The sequence below is a fragment of the Plectropomus leopardus genome, chromosome 10, assembly GCF_008729295.1.
Source record: "Plectropomus leopardus isolate mb chromosome 10, YSFRI_Pleo_2.0, whole genome shotgun sequence".
Classification (NCBI taxonomy): Eukaryota; Metazoa; Chordata; class Actinopteri; order Perciformes; family Serranidae; genus Plectropomus; species Plectropomus leopardus.
In genome coordinates this window covers 28,380,765-28,399,791 of record NC_056472.1, presented here as the reverse complement: position 1 = coordinate 28,399,791, position 19,027 = coordinate 28,380,765, and the positions used below count along the sequence as shown (strand labels likewise).

The following is a 19,027-nucleotide window of genomic DNA, read 5'->3' as shown; positions in this document are numbered from 1 at the left end:
ACACTATATCTCTCTCTGTGCTACAGACCATTAAACTGCCATTTCAGCAAGACTTAATGTGAAATGTTCTTCTTTAGGTCACAGAGTCAACGATGGTCTGTGGCACTCGGTGAGCCTCAACACGAGGAATCTACAGATCACTTTGACTGTGGATAGCGAGCCGTCCTCCACCATTGAACTGTGGGAACAACCGGAACCAAAAGGCAACTTTTACTTCGGAGGTTAGTGGATTTTCACGTGTAACAATGTCTAGTTTTCTGTCTCTTTAAAGTGGAAATAGACAACAGTTTTGCAACAAACAGCAACAAACAACTATATGCTGTGTAAAAATGCGTAAGTGATGGCATCCCGAGTGAAGAATGCTGTGTGTGTTGTAGTTGAAGCTTCTCCGTGTGTGTTGTGGTAAGGATGCAACTGGTGATCCCGCCCCCTCGGTTTTTACTGTGCTTATATACCAGTTGCTGCTGGGACGTCATTGTCTAGGGTTGGCTACTGAAACTTGGTATTTTTATGGGTACTGACCATAATATGTCTGTATCTGGGCGAGTACTCTGGGTTTTGAAAAGAGGCGGAAGTGCCGCAATGTGTCCGGAAGCTCTGATGCCAATAACGAAGCTTTGTGGAGCCTAAAGTCGGTAAGGTAGCCATGAAGCTCTGAGACCGCTGTATTTGCCTCAGCGAGGGCTTATGTGGTTATGCTATGGCAATGTTACCTAACCAGCTTTATCCTTGTGGTAGGGACCTGTCAACAGACCAAAGTGACCACACTGTTAATTATGCATAACTTTAAGCCTTATTATAACATTTAAACAGGTGAGTTGTATAAAAATTCATCCCCAGTACATCATGGATATTGAAATGAGTTAATAAGACCAAAACTGTTTCTTGTGCCAGGCTGTTAAAATGTTTAACTCTGCTGTAAAGTTGGGTATATGGGGATTTACGCTGTTTTGGATTCAAAAGTGGCCATTAAATGAACTGACGTTTTTGGCACTTAAGTGTTGGCTTCATTTTTCATCCCCACAGGTTGCTGCTTGGTTGTTGGTAGTGCCAATTATTATATAACTTAGAAACACTTTGAGAAAAAAGGTGAAAAGTTGTCTGTTTCCACTTTAACAAACATTGTTAAAGAAAATTTCCTGAAGGATTCATAGTACTTGTTCAGATAAAGGTTGCAACATGTGTCACTTCCATCCAGGCTGTCCCGCCGTGGACTGTCAGTACCTGTCTCCGGCCTTCCAGGGGTGTTTGCGGCTCATATTCATCAACAGCCAACCAATGAATCTCAATCTCATACAGCAAGGATTGCTGGGAAATTATAATGAGCTTCAGTTTGACACCTGCAACATAAGAGACAGGTAAAGTAGCTCGGATTTCTTACATTACACTTTGATTTAATGGGACGAAAGTTCTCACAGAGATCATACAGAAAACGTTGACATTCAGCAGCCGAAATGTGTCAAACATAAAAATCTGTAAAACATTATCCAAGTTGGCAGCAGAGACTTATTCATGCCCGCATTGTTAATTTGCAGATAGCAGTGTGTTGTCTGCAGAGCTGACTGAAAGTCACTGACATCTTGTCCTACAGAGACAAACACGCTGACAGGATCATCCAATTAAATTGCAAGAGAAACTCGGCAACACCTTCTCTGGCAGAGGGCTATGCTAACAAGCTGCTCCCTGCTGTCCTGTGTGGCATCCTTCCCTATCCCTATCCCTCATTACCCCGCACAGCTGTGGGCCCTGTGAAGGGGATTGGCAGACCTACGAGCTCCATGAAAGTCTGCATGTGGCTTGGAGCATGTATAAGAGCGATACAAACATGCAAGCTGCAGTTTTTCCCTTGTGTTTGCCCCGAGGAGAATCTCTCTTTTGTTGAGGTACCTGCTTTCTAGTCCAGATTGTTCGCTGTCAGAAGATATGCAAACACAACAGTGCTGGCAGTCTGCTGTATCAGTAGGTGAAGAGATGCTCTGCAGGAAATGACATGATGGAATGAGATGTTTTCTTTTCCCAAGCAGAGATGCATACCTCTTCAGTAGTTCCATAGAAGGGTTCCTTTTTTTGTCGAAAACATAATGTATTGATGGAGGAGCGCAAAAGCGGTGAGGCAATTGGGATTTAATAGAGCTTTTATAAATATATAATGGCTATTGGTGAACTCTTATTATCACATTACAAATGTTCTTCTGATAAAGAAAATCCTTACAGCTACACTGATCACTTTTTTGACAACTAGGGGGTGGCAGAAGAACTCCAAAATAAGTTGAGATACACAGTAGTCACATATAATGTCAAATACAGCTGATATGGCCAACATGTTAGTCTATTTAAGGGTGCTTTTTTTTCATTTCCAGCCACCCAGTCTAACCGAATGAGGGGTAGTATTTCACCCTTAACTCTTTAAAATGACCTGTGACTGGCCAAAGTTTTCTAAAGCCGAAAAACAGAGCCAAGTGGAGATGTGGAAATCTAGTTCTCTCTCAATCCACTTGAATTATAATAAACTCAGAGTTTACAATGGGAGTTTTTACCCAATGACTCAAATAAAACTGCCTACCCCAGCTTTAATTGACAGTTGTAGGGGCATTTTTGAGGCGGTAGCACTACAAACTAAATTATCATCTCAAACAGTAGGTATTGCAACAATGGCAACCCAAACAGCAGCCTTTTTACACATCAAGCGGTCGTAACATCATCATTAAGGCCAGTATTCACAAATTTTTTTCAGCTCTGGTTTGGTCTCCGCCAACTCCTGAGGATAATACTGGATATTTATTTTCTTCACCAGCTAGATGATGACTGGTTGTCTTTGATTAGGTGCTGTGCAGGTAGCATAAAGTGGGTTTATCAGAGTTTTTTCTTTTTGCTGCTGCTGTAAACAAGGCTGATGAGGACAGTGATCCTGAACCACAACAGTACACATGTCGCACAACCAAACCGTTGAGGATAAAAAGCTCTGCAGAGCTGAGGAAAGTGACTGACAATTCTCTGTGGGTTTGTCACTACAAATGACAGCTTCCACATTACATGAAGTCATTTCACTCATCATTAAAATAAACAGCAGTGATCATGGAGCGTTAAGAGTTGAGGAAAACCCTTCTGTAGTTTACCGCTGAAGCAAAAACGGCTCTGAAAATCGAAATGTGAAATATTACAAAACGTTTTACCGATGTAATTTTACAGTCACTGCATAATGTATTTTTGTACAAAAGATGCAAGCATAGAAAGTTTGTGATGTGTCTCATGAATGAAACAACTCATGCAGTATGCAGCATATGTGTAGACAGCAACAAAGAAACTTGCAGAACTGAAATGAAACGTCTGAGTGAGTGACGTTATCCACGCTTTTCTTTTTGATGTGCACCCGATGTCTTTGGGACATGCTGTAATCCGTTGTGAGGACATGACATGTGAGGCTGCTGTTCTCAGCTTTGTAAATGTTCATTGCATTGATGTTAACTTTCATTTCACTCGCAGTGGCTTTTCCAATGACCCCGAACAATGAGAAAATTAACTTTTAGCGGAGTTAATCTCCTTTTCCTCTGTGTCTAATTAAACAATGCGACTCAATTTATGGTCAGTGTTCACTTAGATGTGCCGGCTACTGTAATTCCATGACCTGCGAGGGCACCCATGAACACAACAGAATATAGCATGATGGTAATTAAACCAATGGCTGCAACCTTATCCGTGTTGCGGCTGGCCTGCTCCGCTGCAGTTAATAGGTGAGAGATGAAAGTGTATGAAATTATATATGCACGCTCGAAAGGCTGGCAATTATGTGAAACTGAAGGAGGCTCGAGGAAGGGACTATTAATCAGAAGAGTGCGGTTTGAAATTTCTGTGAAGCGCTCATCGTGGTAAAATCCCATTAGCAGGCATTCTAGTCTGAAGGTGACAGTAATGCTTTTATTTTTAGAGAAACGCCGCGACATGTCAGCTTTTTCAAATTCAGACAAGGGCACAGTATGAGACACTGTTATTTCACAGTTCTTTGGGATTTTTAATGAAACATGAATAAACAGCAAATTAGTCTTTCGGTTGGGCTGCAAAGCTTGTGTTCATAATTGCATACAAAAGAATAAAGAGAACCCCGAGAAGGGGTCTTTCTTACCTGATAAATAAAAGATCAGGTTTGCAAACTCGAACAAAGGAAGTCACTTTATTGGTGCCTAATACAAATGCCTGAGAGGATTCTGTGATCTTTTGTTTTGCTGTCGAAAAACTGTTATTGTTTTGTGCTGCTGGTGCTGCTGCTAATAGCTATATTTGTTCTGAAAGTATCAAAGTGCTGGGAAATTGGCAAACTTTGAAGATAAAAAGGAGTAAACTAGATCTGTAGCGATGATTCTATTAGTCATCTGACAGGAACATTTATTATTAGAAGCTATTTTGTAAATCAATTCTCTAGTTGCAACTTTTCACATGTGATAATTTGCCTCTCTCTTCTGTTTCGATATCATTAGCAGTGTTGGAAAGTAACTAAGTACATTTACTCAAGCACTGTGCTTAAGTAAGATTATTAGGTACTTTGCGTATTTCTGTTTATGCAACTTAATACTTTTACTCCTTTACTTTTTGGAAGCCAAAAAGTCTTTGTGCTCGTTTTTTCCAACTTGAGCTAAGTAATGTGCTGATATTTCTTCATGGTTTTCTCCTGCAACATGACTAGATGCTGTCAGATTGGTTCAAACAAAGTGGGTCTGGAGAATTAAGTGTCTGCATGCTGGGAATGAAAAATGTTAACGTTAGTTGATCGTGAAAATGAGGGAACATGACCTGAATTTGTGGCACTTTAAAAAACAATCTTTTTTTATTTTATTTTTGGGCTTGTGAGAAACGTAACAAGTATTTAAGTCAAAATGCTGAATTCCAAGTAAAGTCATTATTCACCGGTGTTGAAGTCAAATTTCTAGTCTTTTTTGATCGTATTAAATCAAGTCTAAAGTCATCAAATTTGTGACTTGAATCTGACACAAGTTCAGGTCATGTGACTCATTCACACCTCTGTTTGTCACTTCGCAGATATGAAATATCAGTCAGCTAATAAATTATGTATTATTATTGATTAAGCAGGAATTAGCTTCACCTCTACCCGCTCCAACAATAGTGATACTTACATGTTTATGTATCAATAACTACTGCTGAATATATCTTCTACCGCTGCTCATTTTTAAGAATGTCTTAAATTAAGTTTTGTTAATATTTAGCACTAACATTCATGAAATAGTATTAAATTTAAATTTGTGATGTCAACAAAGGGGGGTAAGCTCTTTTGTGCGAAAGTCAGCGTTACTAATAATAAATCTATCTTTAAATCTACCACTAAACATAGTCTTTTTACGTCATAGTTGTTCTGACCTGTTGGCAAAATGTAGATTAACTGAACTCACTTAAACAACTATATTCCTGCAAAAAACAACACAAATACAAAAATGAGAAAAAGATGATTTGTCCAAAATCTGTCATTAATTTCGTTAAAGATGATCTTAAAAAGGTCTTAAAAAGCATTAAAAAAGTCACAAATTATTTGGGAAGAGCAAATTTGTGATTATTACAAATGTAGAAGACACTGTGTGGGAGGTTTTTTTTTTACTGTTTCACTGCTGGTTTGAAAAACAAGCATTTATACTGTTTCTCTTTTTAATATCCACTGAAAAAAAAAGTTGTTAATCAAGAAAGTAATAAAAATGAACTCCTGATATTAAACAAACTTTTCTTTTTTTTTAGATGCCTTCCTAACCTGTGTGAACACGAAGGCCGCTGCTCTCAGACGTGGAGCTCCTTCTCCTGCGACTGCTCGGGAACAGGATACTCTGGAGCGACCTGTCACAACTGTGAGCAGTTCTTCGCACTTTCATTTCACCACCTAGTCTCAAACCTGCTATTACGCCCTCTGCACCCCCTCATATATTTTAGGTCCACTGAGCTGTGTCATTTGATTCAGCACACACATCTTTACCTGTCTTGCTCACGGCTTTCTTCGATTTGTGCAACTGAGAGGCAGAGCAAAACCTGGTCCCGCTTCAACATGACGTGACCTTACAATCATTGCTGTTATTCTCACTTTCAAATTTCTGAGAAGGTGCTTTTTTAACTATATCCTTAAATAGCTTATGGCTGACTTTAGATTGACTCTACATGTGGGAGTTTTTCCTTACGGGTGTCATCTTTTGACACTTTGCAACATCGCTTTGATATTCGCTGTGGAGACGGCTCTTTGGAAACCACGTGTGATATTCTCCTACCCCAGAATCCTGATTTCTTGTTTATATGCAGGCAAACACAGCTCCCTTTGCATGTTGGGGGGAACATGACAGATAAGAGCATCGGCTGAATTAGAAATAGACCCTTTTTTTTTTATCTCAACAGTCATCCACTCGCCCCAAAAATACATAAAATCAACATTTCCCATTTTTACTTCTTGAGCTCAAACTTATATCTGAAACCTGAGTATTTGAAACCCATAAGAGCATCCTCTAAAGTTTGGTTTCCAAACCAGACGATACAAGAGCAAAAATGTAAGAAATGGATTAAACGGCATCTTTTTCTCCTCTCTTGTAAGCTCCATAGATAGTTACTTCCAAAGGCAATTTCATTCTAAATTACTTTATGAAGTGAAGTAAAAACAAAAAACAAAAAACAAAAAAAGAAAATGAAAAAGCAATAGCACATCCATACTGTAGTATTTCCCCTCAGCCTGAATGCTGCTCTGTGTGCTGCTTTATCACAGAGTAGCACTAATATAAGCACTATTCTCCTATCCTTTCTATTTATTCAGTGTGGGCAAGTTTACAGCAACTCTAGCCAAACTCATAATTCAAGAAAGGGTTACCAATTAGTAAGTCATCATCCTATAAGCCTTTTGTAAAGCTTAATAAACCTTGTGTGTTAAAATGAATACATGTTATTTGGAAAAAACAAACTGTAAAACATAAATCTAAACTCTGTTTCATCTATCCAAGCATTTAAACAGCCAAACAGGGTTGTGTTAAAATGAAAAATGACTCTCATTTTATATTTTTCCTCATCATAGACTACTTATGATACTGGAACTAACCAGCCCCACACATTATTAATATCAGCATTATTTATTCACATGCCTACATAAATCATCAGCTGGTGAGGACGCTGACATTTTGCCTGGGACCTGTTAGCTTTAGCCTCAGTTTTCTAGAGAGGTATAGAGAGGCGAATCGCTGGAAGCCAATATTACTGTCTTAAAGAGGCTCATTTTTTAAAGCAAGCACCATTTCTCACACATTTATTAATTTGTGGTGGGCCTCAACTTAAACATCCGCCACCACAAGTAGATTTTGGAGCTGGACCGTTCATTATTTTTAGCACACTTGGGGCAGAAACGGCGCAGAAAAACATCAGGCGCATTGAATTTGAAAATTAACTGACGCAAGAAACAATCAAACAAGTAATTCAAGCTTTGGTTTTGTCTCATTCAGACTTTTGTTCAGTAGTTTGGGCCAACTCATCATTAGGTAATATTACAAAACTTTGCTGTGTTGTGGGTTAAGAACAAAGGTTTTTAAATTACATGAATGTCTCTGTTGGTCTGAAGTGAAAAACAGATTGATGGGGTCTTTGACGGTGTTCATTAGGTATTTCATAACAACAAAGATGCCACCTATTATGTACAAAAAACTGTCTGTCAGTAAAGATACACATAAGTGTTCCACAAGGCACTCTGCTGGGGGTTGTTTTATTTTACCAAAATCCAAAACTATATCATGTCAACGTACAGTAATATGAAGAGCAATGCGAGAATGCAATTTACTCCCAAATTATATCAAACATCGGCTAGCAAGAAAGTATACAAATCGCTTAACATACGTAGATACACAACATTTAAAAACAGGAATGTTGTTGAACTCAAACTATTAACTTTATCGGTATTAGTCTTTGCACATCAGATAATTAGTAATGTTGAGTGTAAAATAAGAACTCAAAGTATACCAGTATATGATTTCTTAACTCGCCATTTTGACCTAGTTTTCAACTAGCCTGTAAACTTCAACAGGATTATCAGTAAATTCTTAAAATTCAGTTATGGCTTAGAGTCTGGTGAGTTACCCCAAGGTTTTCAGTGGCCCGATCTGGCCATTAAAAATTCCTGGGGGCTTTACGGGGAGTGATTCGGTTTGCAGGTGTGCTTCGGTAGACAGAAAGTAGTTCCTACATGAAAGTGCTCACAACAAGGTGTGTGAATTATCTTGAGTAACTGGGTCATGATTTCTGGAAAGGGACATTTCTGTTTTCATTTCTGTATTGGAGAAAAGGCAGACATCTCTACGGCTGATATCACCAACACTCGGTAGCTCACACCAAAACAATGTAGATTAATCAATAGCACTACAGGGAAGAGGAACAACATGCAGTTTTGATTTTGGGGGTGAACTGTCCCTTTAAGCAAGGTGAAAATTACACTCAGTTCAGAAATCCTGTTCAAATCCCCCCTTTTTTTAAGTAAATGTATTCAGATCAAGACCTCTGCATTAGTCATATATACACACACACATATGTGTGTGTGTGTGTGTGTGTGTGTGTGTGTGTCTGTATACATATACATATATAGGGGTTGTTGCGATGCCATAATCTGTATTAGAGCAAAAACTGCTTATATAAATAGAACAGAAACATATGCCACCAACGCTTTTTAAAGTATGAAGACAATAACCTCTAAACAGTTCGTAAATAAAGATTTCATGCAGTCAGATGACTCAGCAGGAGAAAGCTGTCGGAGCGTGGGCTGATTCTTGGAGCTGATTTCTGTCCCCACTCTGCTTCTTGCAGCGATCTATGAGTCGTCTTGTGAGGCCTACAAGCTGATTGGCAGCTCCTCGGGCTTCTACTCCATTGATCCAGATGGGAGTGGTCCCCTGGGGCCGGCACAGGTATACTGCAACATGACAGGTAAGATCATTGTAATTCACACGTTGTCACCTTTTACCCTTTTTGAGTTCCACTGAGGACTGGCAGAAAGCTCAGTGTAAAGAGTCCACTCACTTAGAGAGATCGCACCGCATCGATCCATACCAGCACAGCTATCTGACAGTTTACGATCCGGGAAGAAATCATTACGGCCGCTCAGGGCAGTCCCCGAGAGTTCAGGACATATCTGTAGGGAGTCAGGAGCTTTTCTAAGTGACCATGTGTTTAATTTGCAACACATCGGAAGGCATCTCAGGGTATTCTCTCACCTAACCTGTTTGTTTTGGTTAAAACAAACCCCATTTGGGCTGAAAATCGAACCTCTGCACGAACAAAACAGCCTCAGGGTCTGGATTCTGTTTCATTCTGATAGTAGATGTGTGACTTTAGCAGGATTTCAAAAGCTGAACCACATTAAATCCATCCTGCTGATTGTGAACCGCTCAGGAAGTGAGCCTACAATCACTCTATATAAGCCAAGCATGGTTTTTATGTAAATCTTTTGGTAACCATGGCAACACTTATGCCTGTCAGCAGGCTCCATGTCCTCTGTCAGTTCATTAGGTCCATTAACTTGCAAGCGAATATTTCTTCACAAGACGCCTCTTTCACTCTTTCTCTGTTTGTCATTTCTCATAACATGCAGTTGATTTGTAGTCTGATAATATAAACAATGCTCATAGTTAGAGGCGTTAGAGTGCTGCATGACCTGCTGTCAGTCCCCCGAGTTTGATTTCCTGTTTTTTTCCTCTTCATGTGTTTGTAAAAAGGCAACGTGAAGACAAACTTCAGAGGTGAATTATCCTTAAATAGTCTTTTAATCTGTTATTGGGTCCTAAAATCTTCTTTTCTTATGGAGTTTATGCGTAAATGATTGAACAGGACACAGAATAAATTTTGAGGATCTTTATTCCCTGGCTGAACTCTATGAGAGCGCCATTAATTATCAACTTTGTGAGTGTTGAAGATAGGATATACGGCTATAAAACAATTATTGTTCACCTTTATCCTCTGCTGGACTACCAGAAGGTTCTCTGTGAGCAAATTTCAATTAACCTTAACACGCACTGTCAACTTAACCTGTTCAGAAACCAATTATGTTCCACACACAAAACATTATATATCATAATGGTAGATTTCTAAACTAAATGCACTCATAAACCATTAGCAAATAAAAAAGATCAGGATACTTTATTGTATGTTATTTTTTTTCTGTTTTCTATACCAATGGACGAAGAATCTTAATGAAAAAATCACCACAAAAAAAACAAACAAAAACAAATGGCAGTAAATATAAAGAAACTTTATTGATCCTTACAGGAAATGACTTTATATGGCAGCTGAGCACGAAAGCTAGAATAAATTACTTATGGAACCCAAATCATACTGATAAAGCAATTAAAAACTATAAGTAAGGTTTAATAAAGATGAAAAATTCCCAGTGTGTAATGTGTGACATGGCTTAATGTGCAATGTGGCTTCTCTAAAAACAGAATTGAAAGTATGTAAATATGTAAATAGAGTATAAACTAAAGCATCCCTGAAAATATAAAATATAAAAATCTCCTTACAGAACTTCTTTTAACAAAAAATGTGAGATTATGTATTATTAATGAATGATTAACTCAGATTAATGAATATATGATATTTTGATGTATATATATAAAATGTATGTACATGTATACGCTATGAAACATCCCATGTTTACTCCAAAACACAGTTTAAATGAAAAGGTGCCTTGCTCTTCCTTCATTTCTCAGAGTTGGTTGCTAAAAAAGGGGGCGTGGCTCTACTTTAGATGATGTGGAACACTGATTTGGTTACAGACGTCTCATCAAATACGTCGGTGCATTTGGTTGGAAAGGTGAAGTCCATTTGAATGAATGGGGGATCTGAATGGTTATGTGTTCATTTATATCTACCAGTTTCACTGAGATTGCAAATAATTTTGGCATTGAACCAAAGTTTCCTGAATACAAAGTTTCCTGAATGCATTGTACTTTTTAAAGAACATAAGGAACGTGTAAGCACACAGACAGCAACCATTGCTTATCTTAGCTGCAACAGAAATGGAAATAGAATATGACTGCATCAGTCATTACACATTAGCTCATTACTTCACTGTAGGATACATTCATTCCCTGTTGAATGTACAAATTGTCGTCACCTACACTGTCTCGCTGTTAATCACCTCACCTGCTATGGCAGAGATCTCTAACACAACACATTTGCACGAACGAAAAATCATCTTCCATCTTTCTTAGCCTGATTGGTAAGTTATACTCTAATACATAGACATTTGTAGCCATTTTTGCCATTGTAGCTGTTTTTCCTCCTACCTCCTACTACTATCATACAGCAGAGTCATTGTGACATCAACTGGTCATATTTTAAAAAAAGAGAAAAGGAGCTTATAGCTAAAGCATTACATATCATTATGTTCATGCAACATCCTGCCTTATCTTATCTGTCTTTAATTAAAAGGAAAAACAAGTTATCATAATGTCCCTAGTAAATAATAAAAGGTTCAGTGGGCCACAAGAAGCATCTTGTACATTTCAGCTTTCAGTAAAATTAACCATGTTAAAGTTATAGCTTCTCAGATTTAAAAGTGTCACAATTTAACAAGCTTACAAGTCTAAAGCCCCACTGTGGCCTCTAGAGGCCATAATTTACATCAGAGCGTTGGGTCATTAAAGTCAAAAGGGTTAATCCCCCTGGGAGCTCTAATCTGCTCAGTAAATTTCATGGGAGTCCACCATTTAATTATAAGATGTTTTTTGTGCAAAATGATATTTTAAACTGAATTGGTGCTACAAAAAAAGTGTTATTCCCTTATAAACTCCACAGCAATCTGCCCATTACATTTGGATTTGTTTGTGTGTTTGTTTGTGTGTTTGTTTGTGTGTGTGTGTGTGTGTGAGAGAGAGAGAGAGAGAGAGAGAGAGAAACTTATTATTATGACCTGATTGTGGAGAATATCCACATCCTCCTTTTGCCCATTGATTTTTGAGATATCAGGTCCTGGAAGGGGCAGAATTTTGCTTTTAAAGGTGTTGGGTACTTTCAGTACAGGAACAAATCCATAAAGGGGCCTTTAGTTTTTTAAATACCTCTGTCTGAGGTAGAAGAAGAGACTATCATGTTTTTTCACGTGTCCATTATTACATAGATTGGCATGGCAAAAATATTCTTTACAACAAAATATAGCAAAAAGTGATAGTTTTCCATATATTAACCATATATTGATGAGACCCATAGGCAGAAAAAGTGCAAAACAAAACAAATTGTTTTTTGTTTGGTTTTTTTTGAAAACCTTCTGTATTGGGAGGGGGGGCTGACATTGCTAACGATTCTGCTGAGCTGCTTGAATTGATGAATTGATTTAAAGGAGAGCAGGACAGGAGAGATTAGTGGGAGTTGGGATCTTGAACAGGTGTTGTCTTTCGCCTTCTCCGAGACTGTGCAGTTTCTCCTGTGTCTTTGCAATTGCTGTTTCCGCGTGCTCCTAGTGTGTGCAGTTTCTTCTGTTTTTGAATGACCGTTGTTTCCGTGTGCTCCTTGTGCATGTAGTTTCTCCTTTTTTTGTGCGTCCAAGCAGTTTCCATATGCTTGTAGCTGATTTTGGGTGGGCCCTGTTTGATCATGCTCTTAGTGTGTGCAGTTTCTCTTGTTTTAGAGCAGGTGCTGTTTCGGCATGCTCCTAGTTCGTGCAGTTTCTCCTGTTTTTGGCGAGCACTGTTTGTGTGTGTTCCTAGTGCTTGTAAATTCTCATTTTTTGAGTAAGCACTGTTTCCACGTATCCCTAGTTTGTACAATTTCTCCTGTGTTTGAATGGACTCTGTTTCTGCGTGATCCTAGTTTTGCAGTTTCTCGTGTTTTTGCAGGCATTGTTTCTGCGTGCTCCTTGTGCATGAGTTTCATTTTTTAAATACAACATTAGTTTCTGTAAATGATGCACCTTTGTGGTGATATACTAGTGCTGCTCAAAACAGTTGACCTCTTGCTAAAGAAACAGTAAAGTAAGTATAAGGAGTCAATAAAACCATGACAAAACATGCACAACTTTTTAAACTTTGTTTAAAAAATGACTAATAAATCTACCTTCTAATTTCCTTCTACAAATATCCAAACTAAATTTTATCATAATCTGTTCTCCATGACCTTGACCTTTGTTTATGTACAGTATACAATTACTGTAGTATAGTTTGGCAGGACTGTTGCACCATTCATTGTATTGTCCCATCAGACTATCAGTGTGATCTTTTGATGGCAAGAACACAATGTGCTCCGTATCACCCGAACGATAACCTGAAAGATGTGACATTTGACTGACAGGGAGCAGGACACAACCTGATCCACGGCCCTCGTGACATGCAGGACAAAACACTTTCAGTTAAGATTTGACACTGTGGAGACAGTATTCATCACCGAGCTGTCACAACTTTCTCAGCTACTTTGTCCTTTGCAAGGTTAATGTACCGGTGACGTTACAGAGTGGAGCGCTGCTGCCTCTCCGCTGTCTGGGTCTGGCATTTTGTGTTTTCAGTCCTCTTCACACAAAGCTGAATTGTTGGGCAGCAGAATTGCTTCTACTTGACCTCAATTAAGGAATCTATTAGAAATGTAAATAGCTCTAAGCCTGACAACCTGATGTGAATAATCACAAAGTGAGAGGGATTTTCTCCGAGGCAGAGCAAACATGAAGACCGTATAATGAAAACCGAGCGGGGATGAAATGGGATGGATCCTCATCTGACTTTACTGTACTAACTCTTGACTCCCTTTTGTCTCAAGTGTCTTTAACTCTAAGCGACAAATGTAGGCGATGAGAAAGGAGCCGTGATAAGATCGTGTCTGGAACTGTAAGGTTTATTTTCAGGACATTTAGGGTTCACATAAGCTTGGAAACAAGAGCATTCATTAGGTTTTCAGTGATGCAAAACTGCAAAGATTTGTGAAATGTCACCATAACACACTGGCAGCTCAGCCAGCAACGCAGAATCACAGACTCACTGACGGACTTGCCACAGTTTTGACATGTACGGTTAAATATGACACACAAACCAAAATGCCCACAGCAATACGATCTGATTCACTTTTATCAGTTCACTAAATACTGTTCATTTTTTTACTTTTAAAAGCTGTTTCACAGTTGCCTGTTTTGTCCAATTTCAGAATCAGAAATGTTCTTATTGCCAAGTAGTTTTGCACATATAAAAAGTCAAAAGACATTAAAACAATGGATGTACTATAGAAAACCTGGGAAAAATTTAGAAATATGTAAAAATGTATCTGTTTTTAAGTTTCTTTTTGTTGTCCATTCTCATTTAGTGCTATGTTTTGCCATGTGTGAAAGTATATTTTGCATATATTATTCTTTATTTTAATTATTTGTTGAATTTTATCTTAAGTGTGCCTTTCCATGAAAGCTTAGCATAATGGCTCATCCAAACTGGTGCACACAAAATTAAGGGAGTATTTTTGTGATGGTAAAGTTGTAGAGAGTACTTTACCAATTTTCTGTCAACCCTGGATTAAAGATGAATAAAATATAAAAATAAATAAATAATAAAACTAAATTTGGCATTGCATGTTTCTGCAAAGCATGGGTGTGTTATTTTTGTGGATCATTATGTAGTGGACACACTTCAGCAATGCTATGGTTGTTTAAAGGTTTACGTGCTTGGTTGTAGTTAGGAGAAGATCATGTTTTGGCTTAAGGAAAAAACTCAGCACTCAACAATTACACAACAAAGAACAACTGTTTTTTGAGGCACTATTCATGCTGGAAATGCAACTTTGGGAAGCTAAAAAACACCCATGACTTGCTAAAAACAGCAGATTTTGTTGTTGTAAAACAGTGGTCTGGAGCTTGACAGGCGTCTAGTTGTGGTGCCAAATCATCCACCTTCCCCTCGTCTTTCGCATGAAAAAGTGCTTTGTAAACTACATTGCTTTATTAACATTGACACGATTCGTATGAAAGGTACAAATCTAATATATCTGTCGTTTGCAGAAATGCCACAATGCCACAATTTCTTCTGACCATTGGGCTGCATAATTTACATTTTCCCTTCATGGCTATTGAGATTGTGACATTTGCTCTTTGAAGTAAACCTGCTAAAAACAAATAAATTTGTTTTTGTACTGTATGTAGAAGAAATTGTCTGGATGAGGTGTTACCGCATGTTTGGGGTTTTTTTTATGTATTCAGAAATGGTTGGTGCAGTGGCCTGATGCTAGTAGACTATTTTTGGTGTTTAGAGGGCAGTAGGAGGACAATAGTATCATGTTACAGTATGGCCTCAGTATGCACAGTAAAAAGTGTGAACTGCAGATTCAGGCAAACACTGACATTTATTTTTTAGTGTGAGCGCAGTGGGATCATGCTACGAGTCTAACATGTATTTAGAAAGGCTGTTGCAGTGGGTTTTATGGTAACAGATTTTTATTTTTTCTTTTAGATGAGAAGGTGTGGACGGTGTTGACACACAACAGCACAGCTCCAGTCACAGTCCAAGGCTCCTCTCTTCACAAACCGCACATCATGAAGTTCAACTACAGTGCCTCAGCTGAGCAGCTCCGTGCCATCGTGTCAGCGTCAGAGCAGTGCCAACAGGAAGTGGTTTACAACTGCAAGAAGTCCCGTCTCTTTAATACAAAAGGTGAGTTTTATTTCTCTCTGCTTGCATTGACCTGTAGTATTTGTGAGCTGAGATCAGATATTTTTTTATGTCAGCAAAAATAATAAAATGTGTCATGGACACAGACTGTATAAAATAAGTCAAGCTAAGTCTTTTTATTTATAAACGCACAGCATACGACATCCCTCTGTCCTTAATAATGGATGCAGCCACTGTGACGTCGTCCGTTACCCAGCTGGCACCAGACGTAGAAATAACATCAGAAAGACTTTGGACTCTTACATCAGACAGAGGTTAAAATTTGTTGGAATCAAAATTAGGTTGACAAATTTAAATGTCTAGCAACATTATAATTCGACATAGTGTGGGCATTAACTTTTGCAGACGTTGAGTTTTGTTCTCTGTACTTTAAGACTTAAAGTCATTATTTTATGAGATGTTTGGAATACACTGGATTTTGGTAACTTGACAACACAATTTAAAATGAACAAAATATCAACCTCAAATGTTGTCAGCAATTTATGTCAAGTTTACCTTGGCATTAGATGATCTGTTTGGTTAGGACAATGCATTTACAGCTACGGTTAACTAGGATTGTACTAATGCTAATTTTCGCAGGCGAAACAAGTTTAAAACCTTTAAAACTAAATATTTTCACAGGAAAAGCGGACTCCTCAAATGGTCCTTTAGTACAACAAAACACTGAACAAGGCTTCGGCTTTATTCGGTACCTCGTGGTTACCTAACCAACGATGCTGCAATGATAGCGACCTGTCAACAGACATCGCCCACTCTTCATTTAAAGTTGCCACACCGTTCCATATGCATAACTGTAAGCCTTAATCACATTCAAAGTTGAGTTTTTTATAGATTCACCCCTCATACACTTGTCATTAATATTGGAATTAGCTAAAGAGACCAAAACGGATTTTGTAGTGGGCTGGAAACATGTTTATTCATACTGTAAAGTTGGGCACTTTAACATGAGAGTTTGAGAGGATTGACTCGCTTCTGGAGCCAGCCTCAAGTAGTCATTAGAGGACTTGCAGTTTTTTGGCACTTTAGCATTGGCTTCATTTTTCAGCCCTGGCGGTTGCTGTTTGGTGCTTGCACATGTTTAATTGGCCAGTGCAGCACCTTGCCAGATGATGTTGCTTGTGTTTTGTCAAAAGTTTTTTCATTTTTCAGCTCCAGAGGTTGTTTGGTCACGGAGAAAAATATGTGTGCATGCATCTTCTCAGTGCCTTCACTCTTTTGTTACTGTATGCCATGGAGCACTGAGGTTCATTACAAATCTTACAACCCTCATTCACCATTTCTCTCTGTATGCTCGGGCTGGCTGACCTGCATTGTCCATGTGCAGACTTAATCACCAACATGTCCTTATTTATGAGACAATTCTTAACTTGTTTGCTTCTTATCTAAATGTATCATTCTGAAAGATGCTGGAAGCCACTGTCTCCACTCTGTGACATAATTTGTAAGACTCTTGCTATTTGTCCCCAAAGTTTTGAAGTGGGAAAAAGGACTTTTCGGTGTGCTGCCCCTGCAGCTTGAAATCTGCAGCAGACTGATTTGGGTCTTGGGGATCAGGTCTCTTTAAGAGTTTTCAAAAATAGGTTGAAGGAGTTGGAGAAAGGTGCTTAAGGTTGTATAGATGCTTTGACTAACTTTATGCCTCAATGTGATCCAGAATATGTTGACCTGATTTTTTGGTATGCTGAGATTCAGATTTTTTAAATTAATGTTCTGTAACTGTTGTATATCTGCAGCTTTGTCTAAATGTGCTGCTGCCTGTCTTAGCCAGAACTTTCTTGTAAAGAAGATTTAAAAGAGATAAGGGAACAAAAGACACAGGGACACAGGATTAGATTTTGAATTGAAAATGTGTTTTATACTTCTCTGAAAACAGCTGAGGCTCAGCAGAGTGACCAGGCAGTCGGCCCCAGCCTTGACCAAATGTTGGCTGTGATGCACACTATTGTATTATAGAAAGAGGAAGAGAGATTTTGCTGTTGTCCTTTTGATTGTGGAGACAGATTTAGATCTACAGATGCGGCCGGCTTAGTGGGTGTTCAGACTGAAAACAGCCATGCATTTGAAAAAATGCAGGGGTCTGCATTAGTGGAGGAGTGTTGCTGAAACGTACACTGAGACATGAAATAAGACCCAGGAAGTCTGGCTTGAGAAACAGATTAATGCACGTTTCAGACGCCAGAACGCTCCAAAATGGTTTATAATACTATGAAGCAAGATTTCTTCAGTAGAAATACAGCATTCATGTTACAAAATGCTCTACCAGGAATGGATGCTGACCATAGGCGGTATAATATAATGGATGTTGCATTTTTGCTGTTTCCATCTTGGATTTTTTGGATGTATGAGCGAGAGGATCTAGTTAGCTCAGTGCTTTTAGAGCTATAGTCATGCTAATTTTTACTAGGAAAAAAACAAGCTTATATCATTACAACAAAACTTACCGGAAAAATTAAGCATCAGACTCCTCTTTTAGTATAACCAAAAACTGAACAAGAGCTTTTAAGGTGACCAAAATGCTACTATAAATGTTTAAGAAGTGAAAACACACAGAAATAGTGACAGCTAAGGCTATAATCTGTACACGGTTCCAACGGTCATGGAAAACCTGAAAAAGAGTTTTGGAAAAGCCATGAATTTTTTTTTGCATGTACTGACATTGTTAAATGAATCTGATTTAGGTAACATTCTACATAATGTAACACAGTGGCAAATTTATTTTCTGTAGCTGCTGACGCAATGTATCTCTAAAGAAAGAAATCTAGGCCCTTAAAGCTGTAGTGGTGACATGGAGATGACATGGTGACTATTGACAGCAACAAGCCTCTAAAAGCAGCCACACCCTTAATTATACATAACTTTATGCCTTAACAACATCTAAACATTTGAGTTATAAAACTTCACCTCCTGTACAGTTGTCATGTATGGGTACATCAGCTATACACATCCAAAATCGTTTTTTGTACCAGGCTGCAAACATGTTTATTTCCATGTAAAGTTGGATATTTTAACATGGGGGTCTGTGGGGATTGACTCACTCTTGGGGGCAGCCTCAAGTGGCCATTAGAGGAACTGCAGTTTTGGTCTTGGCTTCATTTTTCAGTCCCTGGAGATTGCCGCTTGGTGTTTGCTTGTATTAAATTGGGAAATGCACCGCCTTGCCAGATGATGTTGCATTGTGTTTTGTCAAAGTTTTTTGCAGGCCAACCCTTCATTTGTTTGCCAGAGCCTTCTGCATCGGCACCCCACTGCGTCGCCAGACAGGCTGTGTTTGAATGAGAAAGCGGGCTGCTGTTTTTAGGGCTGAAGTCGATCTGAACATGGCCTTAATGTGGAAGTTGTGTGTCTCAACTGTTCTGTACTTTGCAGCATCAGGGAAATGTTTGTTGTTACAT

General features: G+C 38.6%; 1 protein-coding gene across 1 annotated transcript in view; it reads left to right on the top strand.

Moving 5' to 3' along the window:
* Positions 1–19,027, top strand: part of cntnap5a (contactin associated protein family member 5a) — a 130,532-nt gene that overhangs the window by 71,809 nt on the left and 39,696 nt on the right. Inside the window, exons 9-13 of the mRNA XM_042494432.1 lie at positions 78–221; positions 1,199–1,358; positions 5,737–5,843; positions 8,812–8,931; positions 15,417–15,617. Coding sequence (XP_042350366.1) covers positions 78–221; positions 1,199–1,358; positions 5,737–5,843; positions 8,812–8,931; positions 15,417–15,617 — 732 coding nt within the window. The remainder of the gene's footprint in view (positions 1–77; positions 222–1,198; positions 1,359–5,736; positions 5,844–8,811; positions 8,932–15,416; positions 15,618–19,027) is intronic.